General features: G+C 36.3%; 1 protein-coding gene across 7 annotated transcripts in view; it reads left to right on the top strand.

The window, feature by feature from the left end:
* Positions 1–26,267, top strand: part of MAPK10 (mitogen-activated protein kinase 10) — a 556,562-nt gene that overhangs the window by 520,099 nt on the left and 10,196 nt on the right. For all 7 annotated transcript variants that reach the window (XM_073891887.1, XM_073891885.1, XM_073891886.1 and 4 more), the window contains 2 exons: positions 15,858–15,921; positions 17,592–17,669. In XM_073891887.1, coding sequence (XP_073747988.1) covers positions 15,858–15,921; positions 17,592–17,669 — 142 coding nt within the window. The remainder of the gene's footprint in view (positions 1–15,857; positions 15,922–17,591; positions 17,670–26,267) is intronic.

The raw sequence follows: 26,267 nt of genomic DNA, 5'->3' as shown, positions 1-26,267 counted from the left end.
TAATGATGCTGAAAATATATGTGCAGTCATGTGAAAACAGACAGTTATTAAACCTGTAGAATGTTTACCTTGACTTTTTTTTAACCCCAATGAAAGCTGCAGAGATGAAGTCAGCATGCCATTAGAACTGTACTAGAACCAAAAGTCCATGGAAGTTTGGTGAGTTGCAGATTCAGGAAAAGGGCAGGCAGGAAGCATTCTGGAGTGCTAAATCATAGTAACCTTCAAATTTAGGGAAAAGACTGAATCTGAACATTTTCTTATCAAGTGTAGAACTATTGCTTAGGCCCTAGGGCATCCATCATATTTGAGGAGAAAGTAAAATGGATTCATCCAATGATGAGACAGAATATTGAAAAGGTTACACTCCCTTTTTATAAGTCTATTAAAAGTTTATGGTCTTGCACAGAGTATGTGCTATAATAAAATTATTATGTCCCTTTCTAATGGCAAGACAGTCATAAGAATGATGAAAACCACTTCCATAACTTGGTGAAGGTTTAATAGGAGACTCACAGGGTCATTTGTGGAATATTGGCCTACAATATCTTGTGAAAGAATGGAATTTATTGTTTATGAAAAATGCTTTTAATTCATAATCAAAAGAAATTCCCCACAGCTTCTAATTCCAGGGAGAATCTGATTCCCATCTTTATGTGCTTTTTTTGAAAACTGAGCTCCTTTCACGTTCCTCTAAAAGTAGTGAGGGATAAAATGCTATGCCTCAGTCCCTTTTTCTGAAAATTTCTTAAGATGTTTGTTATTTTGGACTAAGTTCAGCAGAAAACACTTTTAGTGACTTTGTTTCATGACATATGCACCAGAATGCTATTTTCATAGTAGGGCAATGTATCCCCACTTTTTCTGTAGCAGGCTTGCTCATGGTCCCTGCTCCATTGCTTTGTGACTCCTGTTTCATCACACAAAAATGTTTATAATTGGCCATAATTCTTACACATACACTCACAGAAGAGTTCATAAGCTCAACCACAATTAGAAGGCTTAGTAACAATCTAATAAAAAAAATTTGGCTTGCAATGAGTTAATTTATAATATTGTAGCATATAATGTAGCTTCTCCAAACCAAGAGGTCCTAGGCAATGGGAGAAGACAAAGAGCTACAGAGTGTGGAGACCAAGATCATGATACAGAAGATAGTGGGGGACAATCGAGACCACTCAGGGTCTACAGTGAGAAGACCCAGTCCAAGACCTCATTCTACCTTGGACAGGTATACTACATTTATCCCCTAAATTTTTACTGAACTTCAATTACACATGGCCATCGAGGATTCATTAATTATACTAATAAAAAAGACCTAGTTCCTGTTATTTAGTAGCTTATAGTGTGGTAGGATTGATAGATAAGTAACTGAGAAATTATAACCACTCTGGTAAATTCTATGAAAAGGTGCTATAGAAGCCAAAGTACATTATGTACTCATGTAATACCTTACATTAGCACATAGTTCTCTATGACTGTGTTTGTATAAACTGTCTTTTAGTAGACAAAGGAGACTTTCAGTAGACAAAGGAGACTTTCAGGAGGACGAAAGTCTTAAATAGGACCAGAAGGATGGCTAAGAGTTAGCCAAATGAAAGGGAGGTGGAAGAGTACGACCTTCCTTCTAGACAAACAAAGCAGCCTATTCAAATGCCAGAAGAGAAGAAAGACCTTCTTGCAGTTTATCTGAGGAACTGTGAGGTAATGCAATGTGATCAGAGATGAGAGTCATGGGAAAGCAGAGACAAGGTCAGGAAGCACAGTTAAGTGATTTCCAGGGAGCACCCACGCTGAAGGTAGGGGGAGTGACTGGAGGAATATCATTCAGAGATGTGTGTCTTAGATAGAGCATTCTTTCTCATTGATGGGGTGATGAATATTAGAGAAAGACCAGTTAGGAAGCTAGTGAAGTGGTTAAGAGAAGAGATGATGGGGGTGGGCAGTTGGGGCGCCTCAGTGGCTCAGTTGCTTGGGTGACTGACTCTTGGTTTCAGCTCAGGTCATGATCTCGGGGTCCTGCGATTGAGCCCCACCTCTGACTCTGCGCTCAGCGGGGAGTCTGCTTGGGGATTCTCTCTCCCTCTCCCTCTGCCCCCCGCCCCACCCCCTGCTCTCTCTCTTGATCTCTCTCTCTCTCTCTCTCGTTCTCTCTAAAATAAACTCTTAAAAAAAAGATGATGGTAAAATGAACTTCAAATGCAGTGGGGATGAAGAGAAAAACAACAGATTCAGAGATGTTTTTGGTGGTATAATTGTGGCAACTAATCTTAAGCTATTAAATTTCCAACGACGTTTTAAGAGATAAAGTATTATATGTGAAAGTGGTCAGTAAACTTTGAAACCACATGATGTTATTAAAGAAGGACTTTTTAGCCTACAGGTGTGATTGAAGTAGTTTAAACCTAACAGTTTTAACCAATATGACATAAGGTAAATAAAAATGTCATTTATTTCTATCTTATTAATAAAAAGCTCAGAATTATTTTCTTTTTAAATTTGTCCTTAGACTATTTCATTAATGAATGAAAAGGCATGTTCTGCTTGAAGAAAATTCACATGTGAAATGTATTAATTAAATGGAAAAATAGGGGGAGAGTGGTAATACCTTACATTAGTACATAGTTCTCTATGATTGTGTTTGTAAAGAAGAAACGAGTGATTCTTAACCTTTTGTCTTCCACAACATACCTGAGAAACGGTCATCAATTCATTATGGTCATCAATTCATAAGCACTCATTAAGACAATGATTTTTTTTTTAAAGATTTTATTTATTTGACAGAGAGAGACACAGCGAGAGAGGGAACACAAGCAGGGGGAGTGGGAGAGGGAGAAGCAGGCTCCCCGCCGAGCAGGGAGCCTGATGTGGGGCTCGATCCCAGGACCCTGGGACCATGACCTGAGCCGAAGGCAGACACTTAACAGCTGAGCCACCCAGGGGCCCCAAGACAATGATTTTTGACAGGATGTGTGGGGTATGTCAAATTTTTGTGGTCAAATTATTAACTGGAAATAATTCCTCACTCTCAGGTGATTCTGTTTCCTACCCAATCACCCCCTACTTCAGAGCACTTTATCCTTACCACACATACCTTAGATACTATTGCTTTAGGAGCAACTTGAGGGTAAGGGCTTTTTTGTCTCATCCACTGACATCATCTAAATCACTACATGTTCTTAACACATGTATGTTTTCAGAATAATTCATTGAATTAATGAAGTGTTTTTAATCAATTTATATTGACTATTTTATTAACCTTCCCACCCATTTTTCTAGTCTACATTACCCCAGTGAAAAGAAACCCTACCACTACCTCCGTATACCATTAATCCTATTTTACAGAATTTTAAAATGACTTTTACACAGTCACACAGCTAAAAACCAAGGTTCTAAGCCAGTGCTCATTTCATTATGTCACAATATCTTTTATTTATTTTTTTTAAGATTTTTTATTTATTTATTTGAGAGAGAGAGCATGAGAGGGAAGAGGGTCAGAGGGAGAAGCAGACTCCCTGCTGAGCAGGGAGCCCGATGCGGGACTCGATCCCGGGACTCCAGGATCATGACCTGAGCCAAAGGCAGTTGCTTAACCAACTGAGCCACCCAGGCGCCCCCACAATATCTTTTAAAAGGCTCTATTTTTCAACATATACAAGGTCTTTTAATAATTTACATACTGAAAAAATACAGAATAGAAATGAATTTAAAATAATATTTACCGCTTTTTTGATAAACATTTTATGTATAAAAGGGATACATGAATGTTCTCTTATATAAGGTGCCAGCCATTGAATCCATGTAGAGAGAAGAAGGAGTAATTATTAGATTAGTAGAACTCTTTAGACTTGATTGAAAAATTTTATTAATCCTGAATCTTTGTGTCATGTTCTAAGATTTTTCAGAGAAATCGATGCAGGAGAGGAAAAAAAAACTGTATAAAAATTATATATTTTTAAATTAATAAAAGTATTTTAGAGTTGAAAAAATATTAAAATTTAAGTTAAAATACAATAGAATTTCTCTAATGACAGTAAAGTATAGACAAACCCATTTTCCTTAATAAAGTTTCTAATTCTGTAACTATGTTTCTGTATTCACTGTGGATTTGCATCTTAGGGCTGTTCGTTTATGCTAATGTGAGGAGTATAGTTTTCTCTGATTAATGTCCCTAGGATGGATCATTACTGAGTCATGTTACTAATATAGAAGTGCTAAGGATTTCCCCCCTGTTCATTTTGCTTCTATTTTGTGACTAAAGGGCAGAGGCACAAATGACATGTGGCCTTAATTATAGGCTAACTCAGCAGTATTTGTGTACAGTGTATTGATTTTTCACCCAGAACATTTTTCTAGCTTCTTAAAGCTCATGTTTGCCTTATAACATATCACTGAAGCTAATGTGGCCTTTGCTTGTGGGAAGTCCTGCAATAAAAACTTCTGCTTCTCAAAATTTTGAGGTAACATATTTCTTTATAACCTTCCATGTGCCATTATCATATCACACGTTATGCTGAAATGATCCACATTTAGGTCTGTGTCTCCCAGCTCCACTTGTCTAAAGTTCCCTGGGAGCAGAAATTCAGTGCAGAAAACAGTGATGAGAGCAGCAACTGATGCATGTTGTATGACCAATACATTTAATTTCTTTTTTAAAGATTTTTTTTTTTTTTATTTGACAGAGAGAGACACAGCAAGAGAGGGAACACAAGCAGGGGGAGTGGGAGAGGGAGAAGCAGGCTCTGGCAGAGCAGGGAGCCTGATGCGGGGCTCGATCCCAGGACCCTGGGATCATGACCTGAGCCGAAGGCAGACGCTCAACGACTGAGCCACCCAGGCGCCCCCCAATACATTTAATTTGAATTGAGTTCAACTGTCCTGTGTTGACCACTTTTCTAGTGCTTATAAAACCCTCTCTCGTATCCAATCTTATTTAAGCCTCAGGAAAACCCTAGAAAATGATGATTATCCTCAACCAATCTTACTGGCCTTACCTTCTAAATATTTCCTGACTGGTACCACTCCTCATCTGTTGGTCTACACAGACATCATCTCTGCCCTAGACCATGTCACAGTCCCCAACTTGTCTTCCAGTCCTCTTGTGTCCCTGGTAGTCTGTTCTCCAAATGGCTAGAGTTTTCCTTTCAAAATGTGAAACAGGTTACATAATTACCCAACTAATACTCCCCATTGGCTTCTCATCCTATTTATAATAAAATTCAAAGTAATTGCAATGGCTTACAAGGCTGTACTTCAGCGTAGTTCCAAATTTTGTTATCATAACCCATAGTAAGAAAGGTGTTTTATATTGCGGTTCCATGACTGCAAGATCATGACCTGAGTGGAAACCGAGAGTTGGGCACTTAACCAACTAAGCCACCCAGGTACCCCTCCCCCTGACTACTATCTGATTTCATTTTCTATACTCCCCCCTTTCCACTCTGCTCAGTGTACTGGCCTCCTTGCTGTTCACTAAGCATGCCAAGCAATCTCACCCATCAGGGTCTTTACATTGCAGTTTCTTTTGCCTTGACCATTCTTCCTTCAGATATCTATATGGCTTCTTCCATTACTTCATTCCAATCTTTGCTCAAATGTTATCTTATCAAAGAAGCATTATTGAATGCCTATTAGGTACTTTGTACAGTCTTAGACTCTGATGAACAAAGATATAATTTTGTCCTTAAGACTTTGCACCCTGTCTAGTGAGAAGTAAAACAAGCAGACGTTGAGTGAAAAGTTGTCCAAACTTTAAGTTAATTGATGCACATAGAAAAAAACTCAACTTAGCAATGTGGGTTAGAGAAGGCTCCTTGGAGGGACTAATACCTAAATAGAAAGACAAAGGGTAAAGCAAGAACTATCCAAGTTAAAAAAGACAGGCAGAAGAAAGGGTTATGCAAGAATCCCAAGGTTAGAAGAGGTTTGGAAGAACTGCAAATCTTTGGGGGTAACTCCATGAAGAAAAGTGAGAAATCATTTGGGCTGGTGGGCAGGAACCAGGCAAGGAAGGAATGACTAAACATTGTGAGCATGTACTCTTTCCTGAGTGTGAAGGAAAGCCATTCGAAACTAGCAAACAGAAGAATAAAATTATGAGATTTGAACCTTTAGAAGGTCACTCTGTCTGCAAAATGAGACTGGAGTAGAAAAAAGGAAGATGAAAAGCAGGGGGATAAATCTGTAGTAACATAAGTTAGAACTGATGGTGGCCTGAGGGTAGACGTAGGTAAAGGATTAAAGAGATGTTTAGAAGCTAAAACCAACATGAATTATAAATGCTTAGCTTTTGGATTTAGGATGGTAGAATTCAAGAATGAATTATAGCATGTACTAGTTGGCTAATAAATACATGTTGAATGAATGAAACGGAAGGATTTATGACTTGGACACTGGGTGATTGGTAGTGCAATAACTCAGTCTTTTTGATTAAAGAACCATTGAAAAATTTAATTTCCAGGGAACAGTAAAGAGAATTTCCATTTTCAAGACATGATTAAACTTTTTGATGGCATAAAGCTAATAAATTTGTGACCTAACATCTGAGAAAGCTACAGAACAGAATGAAAAATAGAGAAATCTAAATTTGACTTTCTTGTAAGCCACTAGAGCATTATTTAATTAAGCTTTCTAATTATACTTAGTTCACATTATAATTAAAATTTACATTGCTAGCTTTCAAAGGTTCCTCTGGTCATTTAGAGGAATGCTTGTGATGTCTCCAAACAACTTTAGTGCTTTTCATATATAACAAATTATAATGTAATACTTTGCATATAGAAGTCCTCAAAAGCAATTTGCCGAATTACCTGGAAGCATATTTGAAGGCTGAGAGAAAATCACATAGTTTCTCTGTGATATTTTCTCTTGCATCCATACAAATGAAACATACTTAAGCAAATGACAAAACTTGCTTTGATTACTGTATAAATAGTTAGAACAGAGGTCTTAGTCTTGGCTGCACATGAGAATTACCTGGGGAGGTTTTAAATATACTGATACCTAGATCTCACTCCAGACCAATTAAGTTAAAATCTCTGGGGGTGCAATTCAGGCATCAGCATTTTAAAAGGTCAGAGATGGCTTCAATGTGCAACCATAGTTGAGAATTCCTGGGTGAGAGCAAATTGATGGAAATGATGAACTCACAGTCAAGCATCTTTACTTAATGTTTGCTTTTTTTCCCAACCACAAGGTGGCAGCATCACAATACAGTGCACATTCTAACCCCTTGATGGAGTGGATTTGGAAATTTGTGTCTGTAATATTAATTAATAGCATTTTGAGGGTTTCTCCAGCTGGAGAAGGCATTATTCACTTTTTTCTTATTCTCTGTTGCTTTGTTGACTAAGAAAACTTTTAAATATATTTATTTCCACAAGTTGGATTAGCAGGAACTATATCATAAGCTAGAGTTGGTTGCAAAGAACATGGATTTTGTAATCAGATGGATTTGGTTTAAACACTGCCTCTACCACTTACCTATAGATTATTTAATCTCTTCATGCTTTAGCTGTATACCTAGAAAAGGAGGGTTGTTATAAGGACTGAATGAAATAATATATGAAAATCAGCTTTGTATGACTGGTACCAGAATGAAGATGTCGGGGAGGCTACAGTGATCATGCTGTGATAGACCTGGGTACCCAAAGTCCAGGAAAACTCAGGATACAGTACTTTTTTGTGTATGGTTTTTCTTTTCTGCATGTGGGTCTCTTCTTTCTCTGTTCATTTGTCAGTTTACACTGGTAATTATACAATTGTCTAGCTGCCTTCATTTTAAAGAACAAAGAAAGCCAATTTCTTTTTTTACTATACCTTTGTAAGTGGAAGGTGCCATTAGCAATGAAAGTAACTTCCTTTATTGTCAAGTTTCTGTAACAAGTTAGCCTTTGTTTACTCACAATTACTGTAATTCACTTCTCAAGCCTTGAAACTGTCTTCTCGAAGTCAGCAGTGGCTTCCTAGTGCCAGGTCCAAAGAAAACTGTCCTCTTAGGCATCTTTGCCTTTTGAATAGGCTGACGACACTCTCCGCCCTGACATATTGACCCCTTTCCTGCTGTGGGGACACCACTCGTGTTCTCCAGTCCCCATTGCTGTTTGAGTTGTCTTTTCTTCTCTTAGAATTATGAAGCCCAGGAGTTCTCTCCTATAGACCTAATTTCTTTTTACCCTGGAATCTTATCTTTGACTACAGCCTTCATTTTAATGACCACAAATGACTCTCAAATCTAGGCATTGTCCCATAAAGTCGTCCTGAATTCCAGATTTACAAATCTAATACCACTGGCATTAAAAATGGCATCTCAAAATGAACATGTCAGAATTTTGAAATGGTTGCATCTCCTGTTCACACAAAACCGCCACCTTCTCTTCCCCCACCTCACACCTTTCAATCCATGGCACTACTTTTCACCCAGATGATTGAACCAGGGGTCTGGTTCCTGAACTCTTTCCTCAGCCCCCTTATATCCAAACTGCCAAAGCTTGTCAGTTCTTTACCACCGCCCCCCCCACAAAACACTTCTTAAAGGAGTGATGCCATATCACAAGTCTTCATTTCTTACCTCACACTGACTCTGACATAGCACAGTCTGACTTCAGCACCCAAGTGTTCTTGTTAAGGTCACTCTGTTGTGCCATTCATGCTTGCCTACCTGTCTTCCTTTTTGCTCTGACAGGATATCCCTGAGAGCACTTGTTCTCAGGCCTTGCTTAGGGACCGAACGTAAGGCAACTTAGGAAAGGAGAATTAATCGTATTAGTTATCAGAGACAGATTTTATTAGCCTTTTATCCCCCATTGTGGAGTACTCTCAACTCATCAGACTTTTAAAGGGCATTTACTTCATTCGTAGTATTAGATTGTTTAATTTCTATTCAAGAGCGCAAAGTTCCTAAAACTTGCCTGAGAGATTTTAAAAAATCAATCAGTAGTACATTACACATTGTCATTTGTCTAACTTTTAGAAGGTACTGAAATTTTTGGTAATTGGACACAAAGTCATTGGTTACTGCATAGTAAGTTTACAATATAGAAAACCTACGTAATTCTGGAAAATAACAATATTTAGTCAGCTCTTTTGAGAATTGTGCATATTGCTATTATACTTCTATTAATTTGGAAGATTGTTGGTAAGACTGTTAAGCAAATGTTGAACTCCATTGTGGATAATGAACCATTCTTCGTGTTACAGGGATATAAAGTTTTAGGAAAAAAATAGAACATACTAAACAGTGTCACTAGTCAAAAAATTATTTTAAAAGTACATATCATTTAGTGCAATATAAAATTATTCCTTCTAAATATTTATTTTCCACTCAGGAGGTTAAAATTTTAAGAAGTTCTACTCACCAACAATTTAAAATACATTTGGAAAAGTTATTCTATAATCATAGATTCAAGGAAATATAAAATTTTGCACATTTCTTTAAATGGGTTTTCTGATCTGATTTTATACCCAAATCCACCCTTCTTGGTTGAAGCATTACAATGAATTGTGCATCTTTTCACATTCCTCAAGTTGCAAAAGTCAATATGAAAAAACAAAGGACCTTTCAAGAGGACATAATATCATTTTCTTGGATCCAGCTGCCGAATTAATAGAGAATGCACACACTGAAAGAAAATGCTATTTAAAGCCTTCAAACGAGGCATTTTCAACAAGACAGCAGAACACAAAGAGAAAAAGTGGAACAAAACCATATTGTATGCTTAATTAGGACAAAAGAAGCAGAAAACAAACACCAACTTGATGATTGTCATATGGTTCAGAACATGACTGATACAGAAACAATGTTAAATCAGGGCTCAAAAATGGATAGAAAAAACTTTGCATGACTTAGATTTCTCATATCTGGTTCTCATTTCTTTTGAGATTCACATGTATAGAGGTCTTGATGTTGTCCAAGATATTTTGACAAAAAGCATTCAGGATATAAGTGTTGACGACTTGAGTGATACTTGCCAGATCTAGCTGTGTATAGACTGACAGAAAATTGGAACAGAAATCAGAGTGGCAGGCTCAAATTTGTTACTAATGAAAATCTTTTTGTAAGTGTTGAATTATTCAACTTAACTTTTCTGCAACCCAGAGGAATTCCTCTATCCCATCTTTTCCCATAAGAGATCATGCATTTTATTCCTAACTCTGCTACCAATTAACTCTATGATCATGGACAAATCACCTGTGCTGTTTTTATATTCTCATTTGCAATTTGCATAAAGGTGGCACTAGGTAATCTCTAAACTCTCTTCCATCACTAACATTCTATGGTGCTGTTGAAGGCAGGATTATTTTGAAGATTAAGGAAAGAAGACATTTTACTTAATTATTACTTAAATATGTGACATAAAATGAAGTTACAAGAGAGCAAGTTGTACCTTGGCAGAATCAATTAGGAATTTGAATAATACTGATTAAAGAGATCTCTTCAGCAAGAACTCATGCCTGGCAGCAAGAACTCAAAAGAATGCCATCAGAATCCAATTGCTAAATCCCAGTTTTATTATGTAAAATTGTACTCTTTTACGTGCTTTCTGGCAAAAGCCATATTTTATAGATAAGTTTTACATTTTTAGAAATGGAGAAAATGGAAGGAAATGCTGACATGATGTCTTAGAGAGGAAAGGGTGTAGACCTGTGATTGTTGAGACCCCAGTAATAGAATATGTTGCAATTCAGTTATTTGTTTCATCCTCTAATTACTGTATACCTGTGATCACCGATATGCCATGGCATAACATTGCTAAGTGGGGTACTCACATAATTATCCTCCAAACATTTGTGACAGTGAAGGGCCTGAGAACTATTAGTAACTATAAGGACAACAAGCACAAACTGGAACTGTTTTGAGCAAATTGAGACATGTAGTCACCCTATTGGCTTGTGTTTCTATTTCTCGTTTTAGGAAGATGTTTACTTTAAATATTGTTTCATTATCCCTTATTTTTGGTTAATATCTATCACCATTTGCTCTGAATTATTCTTTAAATTGGGTTTTAATTTAAAAAGTCCATCGTTAGTTACGTGACTTCAAGATATTTTTAAAAGAATTCTTTTGCCTCTGAGTTTTTTGACCTAAAGATTATTTCAAAGGGCATATATAAAGAGCCTAGCACATGGTATTGTCTCAGAGGAAAAAAAAAGTGACTTACTTCCCTTAATTAGATAGAAAAGTGTTCTTGGTTTATCAAACTTTCAAAGATAGTTGGGAAAGTAGATCTGAGAGCATTATAACCGTGTGTGTGTGTGTGTGTGTCTGTGTGTTTGTGTGACATTTGTTCTGCAGTTCCTTTTTGTTTTATTAAATACAATATCCATATTGGTATTGAGACATGTCTTTTATATTGTTCCACTTTTTTAGGTGCTATCTGATATTAAAGTCTTCCCTCAAGGATCTATCTGGATCTGTCTGGGTGTGGTGGCAGTTTTGAGGTTTGGAAACCTTTATGGGGTTCAAAATCATGCTTTGTATCATGCATCTCTGGTGCCTTAAAAGCCAAGATCTTCATTTGTTTCATTTACAAGAAATAGAGAATTACTTCCTCTTTTTGAAACTCTCTGATCACTTGACTTCTATAGCATTGTAATATTTTTATTATCTATGTATTTCTTTAAATGTTCCTTTTTTCCCTTTCTTTTCCTCCTTCTTCTCCATCTTAGTGTACTTCTCTTCCTCTAGTCAACCTTAAACCTTGGTGTCTGACAGGGGTCCATTTTGGCCCTTTACTCTTCCTATCGGCATTCACTCTATGGGTGACCTCATGCACTGTCATGATTTCAGCAAAAACCTCTTGCTGATAGTCTCAGATCTATACATCTCTAGCCAACATTCCTGTAATCATCAGATCATCTATTTAATTCTCAAATAGGCATCTCTGCCCACATAGCACTTGGCTTACCTCTCTACCAATCTCATTTCCCTTTTTCCATTCTCTATTTCTTTAGATGACTCCATAAATATCATCATTGTCCAGCTGCTCAGCTTAGAAATCTGGGAATCATTTTTCTTTCTCGTTTAATCAAACCAAAATTCTACCAATTTGATTTATTACTATTTATTAATTATTCTTAATCTATAAAATCTATATTTTCTATCCATCTTTACTTTCCCTACCTTAGTCAGACCTTTTAATTTATTTTCTAGATCATGCATTAGCTCCCTAACTCTTCTCTGTGCTTTCAGTGTGTCTTTCTTCAATCCAGCCAAAGATTTGTTCATGCCATTCTCTTAAGTTCTTCAGTGGCTTCTTCTCCCCTTCGGGAAGAAGTCTTTGCTCCATATCATGGTACCCAAGACCATCCTTGATCTAGCCTTTGCCTGACCCATCTTCTTCTCTAGGCACAGCTTTTATCTCTTGTCACTTCTGACCACATATGTTATATGTTACTATCACAGAATTGCTTCCAGTTCTCTTTGCATGTGTGTGCACCCATACAAAGAAATGCACATCCACCACCACCACCACCACTGCTATGCTGTTTTCTAGGTTCTGTGCCCTTGGCCTGGAGGCATCTTTTTCTTCTCCTTTCTTTTTGACAACATCTCACACATCTTTTGCTCATGGAACTAGTACAGATGTCATCTACTCCAAGAAGCAAAAGGTTTTGCTAGCATTTTGTTAGGATTTCTTCACTCTATCCCATATACATATGCATATTTTTATCATATTGTGTGTTAATTTTCTGTTTTATATCAGTCTTACCCCACTAAATTGTGAGCTTCTTGACGTCATTAGCCATATTATTCCATATTTATGAAATTTCAATTTCTAATATAGTCTGGCACATATTAGATGCCCAAGACCTTTACTGAATGAATAAATGAATTTAAAAAATGAATACATTGATTCTAATATTTACTAACTCATAGTAATTATGTATTTGTTCATGTGTTATCTCATTTAATTAAAATGATTTGTGCATGTATATATAATAACATCAATATAAAACACATTTAATCCATATTAAGTTATTTTTTATATAATCCATTTGAATTCATGGCTCAATATCTTTAAGAATTTCAAGCAAGGAAGCAGAGTCCAAAATCTTCAAAAATAACTGAAAGAGAATCTTCAGTCTCTTGGAAAATATTCAAAAACATGCAAGTCACAAGCTCTAATAACTTTCCATATATTATCCTTAATTTCATTTCATCCTTAATTTTCTCACATCTCAAATTGTTCTAATCTACTAAATTCTCCTAAAATATTTTCTGGAGCACTTTTGTTTATCCCTGCTCCTCATTTCTTTTTTATTTAGATTTGTACTTGGGCAAAGAGAATCTTTCCTGTTTAATAAGGGGAGGGGAAGGGAACAACTGAGCAATAGAACACCAGCTTCTCTTTAGAAGATGGAGGCAGGGAGTTTACGGACAATTGCATCTGATGATTGTTGCCCAAGGACATATATATGTATGTTTGGATATGACATTTCTTTCTTTAGATTATTGGTCAATTCCTCTTTTATATTATTATGTGGAAGACATCTTTATCTGAATGTACCCTTCCACTGCAGGTGATTACATCGCCTCTTTAAAACAAAACACAACAAAACAAAAAACACTACTCTGAACATGTAGCCCTTTCAGCCATACCTATAATGCAAGTATATTTTACAGCCCTATTGGTTTGTTGAAAGGAAAAATCTTGGGCTCAGTACTTTTTCTCTCTTTGTAGTTTGTTCGTGGTTAGAGTCTATGTACTTCATGCTTTATACATTACCAACAGTTGTGTGATGAAAATCCAAGGAAAGCCTCTCTCAAAATAGTTTTGTTGCAAAGAGAAAATGGCACTTATGCACTTTGGTAGGAACTGTACTCTCGAGCCATGTTCAGTTTTGAAACTTGAAAGGAAAAATCCATTGCTTGGAGAAGCCAACCACACAGGATCCTGAGCTGAGTCTATTGTTAGAAGAAGAAAGAGGCACCGACAAGGCATAGAGCTCTGATGACCTCTGAGAGCTTGTGCATACTGTGTCTGGCAGGGGACCTCCCCTCAGCAATACATATGTTCAAGAAGAGGCCAAGCAGGAAACCCGCCCTTGGCAGAGTGTCTTTACATAACCAGAATTTGGCTTTATGTTAGCTTACTTACATGACAGTTTCACAAATTGAAAACAAAAAACAAAACAAAAAAATTTTACTCATTACATCAAAATATTCCTATAATTTCGGAATCCTTTATAGTTTGCGGTAGAGTGTTCTGCCTTAGTCAGGTCCTGAAGGCAGTGCCTAATCACCCAGTCCCCTGAACTTTATGTATAGTCAGTGTTTCTGTGTTCTCACTAGTGTCATGGGGTAGGGTGGGGTCTCGTTTTGCTTAGTTATTTTGGTAAAGACTACTCAGCCAGCCACATTTGAATCACAGTAGCTGGTTTAAAGCCTTTTGCATCAGTAACAATTGACAGGTGTTAAAGGAATGTTTGGCCGCATCACTAGTTATTTCTCAGTAATTCAGTATTGTGTTAAGTTGCCCCACCCCAACTGGGAAAATTTTTCTCTTTTCATACCCAGCTACCTCTGTAGTATGTGAGGCTGCCCCAGCATATCAGGGCTAGAATGAATATTTATGTTTGTCATGATTCAGGCTACCAGAGGTTCTAAGTGCAGTAAAGAAGGGCCGCTATAGTAGTAAGGTACCGCTCATGGGCCAACAATCTCTAACAGAAGGCAAGAGCTGTTTCTGAAAGTCTTGTCCAAAGCCTCCCTGTGACAGCCATTTTTGAGGGACGCATGTCCTCATAGGCCTGAGTCACTTTATTGAGTAACTCTTTTAGTTTCTTACAAGAATTTTTGCTTTTGGAGTGTAAGACAGGATGAATTCTAGGGTGCCCTGTCTCGTGGCACCAGAAATTGGTAGCTCTTCTTTCATTCAATCCATTTCCAGCCAGTGGAGCTCCTTAGCCCCTTCTCTATCTACCTTATGGTAATATATTTTCCAAGAGATTTATTTTTCTTTCCATGTCACTTGGCCTAAGGTAGAGCTACCCTAGGTCATCATGATAGATCTCCCCTATCAGGAGATCTTTTTCCTCTTCATCAGGAAGAAGAGGTCAGGGAATCAATCTGAGACCCTCCTTCCTGGAAGGCACCTGGATTTGTGAAAAATTTCTCCTTTTCCATCTCTGAACTCTTTATAGGAAGAGGAATGCTGACTCCATAAGTCAGACTGAAGGCCCTGTCATATCGTGTCTCCCAAGTGGCCCTCAGGGGTTTACAGTGACCCACTTCTATAGACAACTGGCAGAGTCTTTGACCTGAGGGGGGAAAGTATCATTTAAATACAGTGCACGTGCACACACACACACACACACACACACACAAAGGTATTTTATGATGCTTCACAAAAAAACAAAAGGTAGATTAGATCTAAATATGTCTTTATGCTAAGAACTAGTACTATGGTCTATTGAGAAGTATTAAAGACTCTTCTTCAGGAGGGTCCAAAAATGGAAAAAATCTTATTAGTGGGGCATAGTTTTGGTAGGGTTCTGTTATAGGGAAACTGAGTGGGAGAAATAGCTTCTGGGTCTTTGTAATCAAATATCTTGTTTGCTTTTTAAAGGCTAGCTGTTAGTTGCTTAGACTTGGGCTCTGAATCAGGTTTGGGAAGTGAGCTCCCAGTTTGGATTCTGCTGCCTTATTTGGTCAGCAGTAAATATCAGCATATAAATGAATCCTTCATAAGTCTGTGGGGAAATTTTAACTTCTGCACCACTGCAATTACCCATAATTTATATGAGGTTCTGATCATCACCCAAATCAATGAATAGCAAGGTATTCCCACATGCTGTAAGAATTTAGTTATATTTGAGTTATTGCACAAAGTTTATCGTTTGTTTTTATTCCGCAGCCTCCACCTCAGATTTACGACAAACAGTTGGACGAAAGAGAACACACCATTGAAGAATGGAAAGGTGACTCTACCACTTAAATGTACATTTTACTTTATTGAAACTCAGAAATTATCTTTGAGGCGTCTCCCTTTAAAACAATTTAGTAACAGATGATTTTATAATCATTATCCTCACACCATTTTCAAACCTCTCAAACTTTATATTTTCATACTAATAACAATATTGCACTTATTCAAGAATGTAAGGAATTAATTACTAACACTTTTTAAAATAGTACCAATTGTCAAAGTATTTGTCATGGTGAAGGGCAAGCTTCAATTCAAAATTTCAGAATGACACATTCCATGTTTGTACATAAAATTATCACATAAAACAAACAAAATTATGTCTAAGATGGCCTTAGATATTAAAAAATAAAAGATAGTTAATATATGAATTCATTCACTCATTTATAGGGTTTGAAAATTTAAATAGAAAATATATGTATCTAAATGGCTTATTTATCCTTCAAAGTAAGAAATAATGAATAAATACATTAGTTCATTTTTTTCACCAGAACTCTTCCAAGCACATAATGCATGGTCAAGATTATACTCAGGGTGAAATAAACCAGAAACTATGAAGAATTGTTAAACTAACATAAATAACTTCAGAGTAGAATAAATATGAAAAAGTAAATGCAGATCATAACAAACAAAGGTTAAAATGAGGAGGAACGTAAATGGAAGCTCTGAAGGGAAGAATTATTTTAGTTGCTTTGAAGGAGTTAACTACTATCAGTTGGGAGAGCAGGAAAATACCAGTATAAGGACATATGGGGAAAACAAAGGGTAGGAATGAGCAAGAAGTGTTATAAAGACAGCAGAGAGATTTCTCTAGTCAAGGGGTCCTATTTGGAGAATATGGAAAAATGACACATAACAAAGAGTGGACCAAGTAAACAAAGATGCTAAATGATAGACAGAAAAGACTTGATTTGATCTAATAAGGACCAGAAGTTACTCTTAAAAGTTTGTGTGTAGGTAGGTATTAGGATATAAATATCATTTGAGTATGAACATGGACTAAATTGGAAACTGGAAAGAGATATACTTGTAAAGACAATGATTATATAAATTGCAACCTGTTGCAAAGCAAGAATAAGTAGCACTGATTTTTAGTTAAAAGGGGAAAATTAAAAGAAAGAATATATGCATGTTTAACTCTAACAAAGAAAAAGCCAGATACGGATGACAGTTTGGGAATAAATGTAATAATTGTTATAATGTTGGGTTTTAGGCAAGTTTAGTTTTACAAATCCAAGATTTGAGTCTAGCAAAAAATGAAAAAAGAGTTGGAAAATTGTTGGGAAGTAATAGTTTATAGTCAGGAGGGTGTGTGCATCTCTTAGGGAGTGAATATAGAAGAAATCTGGACGCTCAAAACTGAGCCCTTAAAGTTCTTAAGAGATAAAGTTAGATGGCATCAGAAATCCCCCAAAGAATTCAGAACCAAGTAAAATGTGTATTCTTCACACATTTGTTTTGTCAAATGCTTTATTGAGCACTTACTTTTGCCAGGTTCAGTGCTGTTGCAAGAAAATGTAGAAATAGAGGAGTAAAGGAATCCCAATTGATTTGTAGTTTACTCAATTCCATCAAAATATTATTATTTGTCATTAACTAGTAAGTTTTCTCTGCATATTAAGGAGAAATTTGTTTTTTTATGACACTGATATTTGTTTCTTACAGAACTTATCTACAAAGAAGTAATGAATTCTGAAGAAAAGACTAAAAATGGTGTTGTAAAAGGACAACCTTCTCCTTCAGGTACTCACTCTCAGTGAATAACTAATAAACCACTACTTGTGTATTTTTTTTTTTTTTTTGGCCTTGAGGAGGGATTGCAGCCAATAACATTGCTAATAGAGCACATGACCTAATATCACATGATTATTTCTCTCTAGTGATTTTCATTCTATTCCTTTTGATATTTAGTGTGGTATTCTTTCTGATTATTCTGATTATGATGACCAGCACAATGGTTCTTTCAGAGTTATTTTAAGATAATAGTGAATCTTGAAGAAATGTTAATAAGAGCTTGTTAAAGGGTAACTGCTTCTCATCAAAACACAGCCATCATGCTCTCTGACCACCACGTCAATGTAGAGGTCAGGAATCCCTCCAGCCAAAACCTCTTTCCTCAGTCACTCCAGTGTTGGAACTCTTCCCAAGCTTGGTGTGACAGTAGTGAAAGCATCTGCTAAGATGGGTTCTGATTAAAGTCAGCATGGAAAATCTCTCAGTTTGCCATCTACAGAATCAAACACATATGTGTACATATACTGTACATCTTTTGCTGATCCTAGTAATGTGCTTTAGGATTACTTAAGATAATTTACTTACACTCAGTGCTAATATATGTTTCCTAAGACCTACGTTCTGAATGTAAAGAAAATCTATAAAGAGTTTTAGAAAATGTGATGGCTTATCTCTAGCTTTAAACTACACTCAACTCACGCTGGCAAGAATGTAGGCTGCAAATGATTAGTTGTTTAGAGGAAAATGAATTGGTGCCTCACCTTTGATAAACAGTTTTTTCCTCATGCACTTTAAATTGTTTCAGGAAGGGCACCTGGGTGGCTCAGTCGGTAAGCGTCTGCCTTTGGCTTGGGTCGTGATCCCAGGGTCCTGAGATCGAGCCCCATATCAGGTTCCCTGATCAGTGGAGAGCCTGCTTCTCCCTACCTCTGCCACTCCCCCTGCTTCTGCTTGCTCTCCCCCCGCCCTCTGCATCAAATAAATGAATAAAATATTTAAGGAAAGAAGGAAGGAAGGAAGGAAGGAAGGAAGGAAGGAAGGAAGGAAGGAAGGAAGGAAGGAAGGAAGAAATTGTAAACAAAAAATAAAAAAATAAAAAATAAAAAAATTGTTTCAGGAAAAAAGATGTAGGATGAATTAACCAATTCTCCATACTGATACTACTCTTTGAACAACTGGTTTGCACCCAAATCACTATGATGGCCAAACAGATACAATTCAGTTATAACATGTTTTTTTCTCATTCTAGTAATGTCCAGTTCTATCCCAAGTCTTTCCTTTCTTCAAAGGAAGACTCTGCTTATTCCTTCTGGCATCCAGATTGATACAGGTCTGTAGAAGTGTTCCCGAACTTACCTGCATGTTCTGTCTGCTGCTGATTAAGGAACCCAAAGACCAAATCTAACAGCCTCAAGATGCCACCTGCTAAAGCAGAAAGACTCCTTGTTTTAAGAATTTCCATAATGGCCAGAGCATGTTTTTCTATAATCATTAAGAAGTCAGAATACCAGGATCCAGTGAAGGTGACCTAGGAGCTCAGGGTAGGACTAGACCAAATTCTTTGCAGGGCCTCTTCTATTCATCTTTAATTCAAGGTATCATTTATTCATCTTCTTTCCTTTTTTCAAAGAGCTTGGGATCATGCCACCCACTTCAGTACATCCCATCTTCTGCTTGTTTCCTCTTCCATTTTCCCCTCAGCCCTAACCAGGTCTCCACAACAGTTCATCTGTGATGACATAAAATGCACAATTTTCCTTTCAACACTTTCACAACACTTCCACAAAAATCTTATTCTCATGACGCATTTTATGCCAACTGTACAGTTCAGGGAAGGCAAAAAGGGACTGAGGATGGTACAAGTGAGATTAATTAATCATTAAAGGGATAGGATGAGTGGTCTGCCATACAAAGAAACATTTAAATATCTGGTAAGGGAATGCAGTTTGTATATAATCAAGGCAAATTCTTTAATCACTAAAACCATAATTCATATGCAAGAAGGTGAGTACATGTAGAAGTTTCTTTTATCTCATTAATGAGGGAAATGCTAAATGGCAAAGGTAGTTCAATGAAGATATGAGAAATTAGGATTTATGTAGTCTGTGGGAAAAAAAGAATACTGAAATAAGATCACTAAATTAAACCAAAACTTGCAAATGTCCTATCTTTGTGGTCATCTTTTCTACCAGGCAGAAAAAAATGATACTTTATTAGTTTTATACAAGTTTCCAGTGTTGTAAAATATCTAGCTCCTAATCAATTATGAATATTAAGTCAAACAAAGTTATGTTCCACAAAACAGTCAGATGACCCTTACATGGGCTTTTTACAAAAGTTCAAGTGTCATATTAAAAGGTTGCATAGTCATTTTTTTCCCTAATCCCACGTGTTGGCTAATATTCTGAATAGTATCTAAAGTTACATATACGACTGTGTGCTCTGAATAGGCAGACCAAAGTCTTGACCAAGTAAACCCTTTAAGTTTGTAAGAAATACATTTAAGATGAATAAAACCAAAGCCTAGTTTATATAACAGTTTGCTATTTCTGGAGGGGATGGAAAATAAAGCCATTCCACTAAATTATTTAATAATAAATATAACCTAGTCTTAGAGAATGAGAATACTGGGCCAGAGTGTAGGAAATTGCTGCCAATTCAGATTCAATTTATTTAAAATCAAACGCATCACTCTATTTAGATTCAACCCCCCGCAAGAGTAAATTTTTCTCTCAATTTTCCCATTTCTACTAATGGCAGCTCTAGTTTCTCAGCCTCCCATTCTGAAACCCCTGACTGACCTTTTACTCCATACTTACATTATCATTGACAGTCATTTTCTACATCCTAAAAATTCTGCTTGCTCGATGTCTTACCTCTAATTTCTACCAACCCTTCTCATTAACACCACTGTGATTAAAGTTTTCCTGAAGTAATCTTCGTGACTTTAGTCCCTACCTAAATTAATCTTTCAAGACTATAGTTTTAAAAAAGCCACTGATAAGCACTCTCCAGTGGCTTTGCCTCACGTGCAGTTTAAGCCTACTAACCTTTTCCTGACATTGATGGCCCTGGTTTTTCCACCTTTCACATTATACCTATTGTAGAGTCCTATGTTACCACTATTTTACTTGATTGGACCCCTGCCTTTTAGAATGCTGCCCATTCTAAATTGTTCTCTTATCAAATAATACCATTTCCCCAAATATTTTTTGTATCTGTCCTAGAAGACTTTTCATATCTTCTCAAAGAATAAGATATTTCCTTCTTATGGGTCCTTCTAGTCCCTATATTTAATTTATTTTTTATTTCATTTTTTATTATGTTATGTTAATCACCATACATTACATCATTAGTGTTTGATGTAACACTGATCACAAACAATGATTCATTGTTTGCGTATAACACCCAGTGCTCCACGCAGAACGTGCCCTCTTTAATACCCATCACCAGGCTAACCCATCCCCCCACCCCCCTCCCCTCTAGAACCCTCAGTTTGTTTCTCAGAGTCCATATATTTTAAATAGTGTCTTATAACATCTTACTGATTGTAAATTCAATACAGAAGAAAGACTGTATTTATCCATCCTTGTGTACCATGCAGTGCGTAAGCGTTGTGCCTTGCATACAATAGTAGCTTGATAATTAATTTGAAAATTACTGCTCAGGTCCTCCCTTATCATGTTCTTTGGTGGTATTCCAAAGATGGAATTCAAGACAGGATCATAGCTTTAATACAGTATGCAATTCAGTATATTCTTATGCCAGGAAATATTTATTCACCCTATTAGTTGCCATAAAGAGACATGAGCCCAGTATTGAGTATATGCATTGCTGTTAATTGGTTTGGCATTTGCTCATGCTTCAGATAAAGGTTTGCTTTCAGATGGTTATTTGGTTATTTATTTATTCCTAAATTTTTTGTGGGCTTGTTTATTGTGTTAGTGATTACCATGCCACTGAATATATGCCATGTAGGCCCTACGTACATGTGAGAAGGCCGAGCCATTTTTTTTAACCATTTTAACTACCTGTAACAGTCATGAATTATCTATCTTGTCCACATGCCCTAAACTATAGTCGACTGGCTTAACCAATTTATAGTTAAAATGATGTGGATTCAATCTTCCACTACATGATTTTAAAGGAGAATATTCATGGCTTAATTTTGAGAAATCATATGTATACTATATATTATGCGATATAATTATGTATGATGTGTTTGTATGCATCATGTAGAAGCATAGGACAGCCCTGTGCCGGGGCTGACTACTAGCTCATGAGAGCCACTTGTCTATATCTCTCCCAACTGTGAGTTTCCTGACATTGTGTTAGTAGCTTGGAGTCCACCAGGCAAGATTTAAGATGTGGAAATTGGCTGACTTTACAAATCAGGGCAATTTTTTCTCCCTGGAAAGCCAATTGTTGAATTTTTATGGGCATGCCACTGTGTGTGTGTGCATGTGCGTGTGTGCGTGTGCATGTCTGTGCGCGTGTGTGCGTGCATGTGATAGGTATATATGCAGTAGACTGTGCTGAAAAAAAAGCAATTACTAAGAGAACTTGAAAAGTCAGCTTTTTGCATTCTCCATTGCATTCACCTTTTTTCATTACTGTTTGCATATCATATTTTATTTTATAAAGTGCTAGGATGAAGTAATATTACAGCATAAACTCCCTTACTATTAAGTCATGGCAATGCTGGGAACCTGACAGCAAGAGAATAGTTAATGCAGTTTCTTAGTGACAAAATTATTCTAATACCCAAACTCATGTTTTAGTGATACCTTTAAAATATAAATAGGAAGTTAAATGTGCATTTACAGAACAATATATAGGCTTGAAATTTATTGATGGAATTGTTTTATATCAATAAGAAATAAATCTAAACTTCAGATATGTTTCTAAATAAGTAATTGTACTCCCTTCTGCTATCTGATTTCACTTGCATAGTGATTTATTTTCAAGAATAACATGGCTGCTTGCTTTCTGAATTGATTTGTAAAGACTGCTAAGGGAAAAGCAGTCCAAGTATAGAAATTAATTTTCTTCTAAAGCATTTGTTATAAAATATTAGAGCTAGAACAAATACAGGAGTTCATCTAATCCAAAATTTCTCAGTCTGTTCACCACCCCCATTCCACCCAAGAAGTAAGCCTCCCATAAGTAACAATGACTCACCAAAATAAAGATGCTTAGCATCAGGATAGAGATTTTTCAGAATCTCTAAATGACAGATAAAATTTCCCAGGTGACTTTAATATACAACACCCCCCACCACTACCACCACTCACCATATTCCACACACTTATGGCAGTGTGTCATTCCAAATTAGGGTCACTGATCTAGTCCATTAGGTACTATTTTTTATTTAAAAATCTCAGCCCCAAACAAGTTGAGACTCAAGATGATGCATGAAAAGAAGGGAATATATCTCAGTGATTTCTTTATTCTAGTATTTCTTCTAGTTCTCTGTGTCTACTTTTTGTATGTGGGTGGGTCAGGAAAATAATTTCCTTTTAAAAAGCAGAACATTTTGGGATGCCTGGGTGGCTCAGTCGGTTAAACATCTGCCTTTGGCTCGGGTCATGATTCCGGGTACTGGGATCAAGTCCATAATCAGGCTTCTTGCTCAGTGGGGAGCCTGCTTCTCCCTCTGCCTGCCACTCCCCCTGCTTGTGCTCTCTCCTTCTCTCTCTCTCTTCCTCTCTCTCTCTGGCAAATAAATAAAATCTTTTTTAAAAAAGCAAAACATTTTCTCTGAAATAATGAATATCTTTTGGCTACATACTTAATAGTTTTAGAAATTTTCATTAGCATAACTTCTTTTCATGAAAGCTATTTTTTTTTTTTTTTGGTCACATAGAGTTGAAAGTAGCTACTGTTCTTCATGTGCAACCCTATTACTATTTTCAGTTACTTTTAATAGCATTTTTAGTGACAAAAATTTTAATGCTTTATTGATGGCAAACTTTAAAAAATGCATTTCTCTACTGGTTTCTCTGAAAAAAATATAGAAGGAAGGGAAATTTATCATACTGCCAGGGTGTCCTGGGTAAGTGGACATTATAATCAAATTCAAGTCAGTTCAATTCAATTTAAGGGATTTTCACAAACTGTTTGGCAGTAAATTAACAATTTGAAGCCAAGGCCCATGTCTTGACTTTTCTATTTGTGTTTGGTTTTATGGTTTACAAAGTTTATTTATTACCCACACAAAAAGAGACCTGAAAGGATCATCCAATAAAGCCAGAAGTGGCTGCAGTCAAGAGGGTATTTATTATAGTGCAATAGAAGAAGTCATACAGAAGCAAAGTATTTTGTTTAATAGTGAGGGACTGGTTGATGTTTAACAACCATCTTTTTTTTAAGGACTGATTAATGGCATTTACTAATTTCTGTGGTGTAATTATTCTTATTGTGACCAATTTCAAGCTGCTGCTGTGGACATCAATGAAGGCAGAGTTGGAAAGAGATGCTGATGCTAATACTTGGCTCTCAGAAGCCACTGAATTCAGCTCTAGCACACTGCTAGACAGTGAATGTGATTGTTCCGTCACAGCACTGTTCGGAGAGGACCCACTCTCATACAACACGCAGATGGAATGGGAATTTATAAGCGAAACATTAGAAGAAAGGACCTCTCTTAATGAATTTGTGCTATAAAAATTAGGAACAATAGTCTTTGAAACCATAGAAATACAGCTGATAAAGATTCTGAACTTTGAATAATTGAATACTAACTATAATTTGCATTCAGCATTGATACGATAAAGGGCAGGGCCATTCCATTATAGAAGAGAGCCAGCTGATGAACAAAGGGAGAAGAAAGACTGCTATAACAAAATGATTTCCCTTAGCCAAAAATAGGTTAGCACTTTCACTAGTTTCATAGAAGGGAGAAATTTGCTTTCCCTCACAAAACCTATCTAGAGGAGTACAAACAAAAGAGACTCCATGCTTTGTTAAATTGGGTTCTTACCCTGTGCTGAACAGTAGAGATTGAGAAAGATAGGAGAAATGAAGAAGAATGATGAAAGAAGTAAAAAGAAGCAAGGGAAACAAACATGAGGTAATCATGGAGCAAAACTATGTGTAATAGAGGATTTATATGGAATAACACCTAGAATGTTTCACAAATATGTTGATAATATGCTGCTTATTAAAATAGGTGCAGTGGGAGTGGGTGTATTTTATAAGGATAATCTGCAGTATGATCCCTTCTATATGAAGAGTTTATTAAACACTACTTTCAGTTTTGCTGCCTTCATTCAGTATAATTTCTAGATGTAAATTTGTTTTTCTGGGGAAATTTCCTCAATGTTCTTTGTATCATTTCTCTGGCTGCCATTTTGTAGGTTTCTGTTTATTTGTAAAAATCAAATTGCATTCTTAAAGGGGAGCCTTATCTCAGCTAGGTTCTATCTCACCCTTATCTGAGTCAATACTCAACTTTTAACTGTGACAATCAGAACATGTCTACATAACTGGCTTCAGCCAGAAAAAGAGAAAAACCCTGGCTCAAGAGAAGACCAGGACTATTATGTAGAGATACTTTTAAATACTTATGTATTTATTAAGATTTGTATTATGCCAAACTTTATTTTAAAACTTTCAAACTGGTTATTTTGTCACAATTTAAATAAACCACGCTAATAAAAATCTTCCTTGTCAATGTGGGCAGTTGGATTAATTATAACACCCATCAGATGTATATGTTATCATTTGACCCATTTGGTCTCTGATCCATTGACATTGAGATTTCCTATTTATTCAATCAGTTGTATTTCTATATACTAGCAATGAACAAAAAACAATTCCATTTACAATAACATCAAAAAGAATAAAATACAAACAAATTTAACAAAAGAAGTGCAAACTTTCTACTCTGAAAACCACAAAACATTGTTGAAAGAAATTAAAGACCTAAATAATGAAAAGACATTCCATTCGTTCACTGATTAGATTTAATATTGTTATGATGACAATACTCTCCAAATTGATCTACAGATTAAACACAATACCAACCACAGTCACAGCTGCCTTTTTCTTTGTGGAAATCGACAATCTGTCTTAAAATTCACATGGAAATACAGGGGATAGAGAATAGCCAAAACAATCTTGAAAAAAAAAAACCCCACAAAGTTGGAGGATTCACACTTCCTGATTTCAAAATTTACCACAAAGCTGCAATGCTCACAACAGTGTGGTATTCACTTGTACATATAGATCAATGAAATAAAATTGAGAGTCCAGAAATAAACCCTTATGTTTATGGTCTATTGATTGGTAGCAAGGATTTCAAGACAACTCCTTGGGCAAAGAATTGTCTTTTCAGTGAACGGTGCTAGGACAGCTAGATATCCACATGCAAAAGAATGAAGGTGGACTCCTACCTCATATAGTACGTAAGAATGGATTCAAAATAGATTATAGACTTAAGTGTAAAATTTTAAAATAGATTATAGACTTAAGCTAAAATTTTAAAACACTTATAGGAAAACGTAGGAGTAAATTTTCATAATCTTGGCTTAGGAAATGGTTTCTTAGATATGACACTAAAACCCCAGTGGCAAAAGGAAAAAATAGGTAAATTCAACTTCAACA

The sequence above is a fragment of the Callorhinus ursinus genome, unplaced genomic scaffold (assembly GCF_003265705.2).
Source record: "Callorhinus ursinus isolate GAN/ISIS: 27379988/994484 unplaced genomic scaffold, GSC_fseal_2.0 scaffold4, whole genome shotgun sequence".
In the NCBI taxonomy this organism is placed as follows: domain Eukaryota; kingdom Metazoa; phylum Chordata; class Mammalia; order Carnivora; family Otariidae; genus Callorhinus; species Callorhinus ursinus.
The sequence above is the reverse complement of the archived record's forward strand: the minus strand, read 5'-3'. Positions and strand labels throughout refer to the sequence as shown.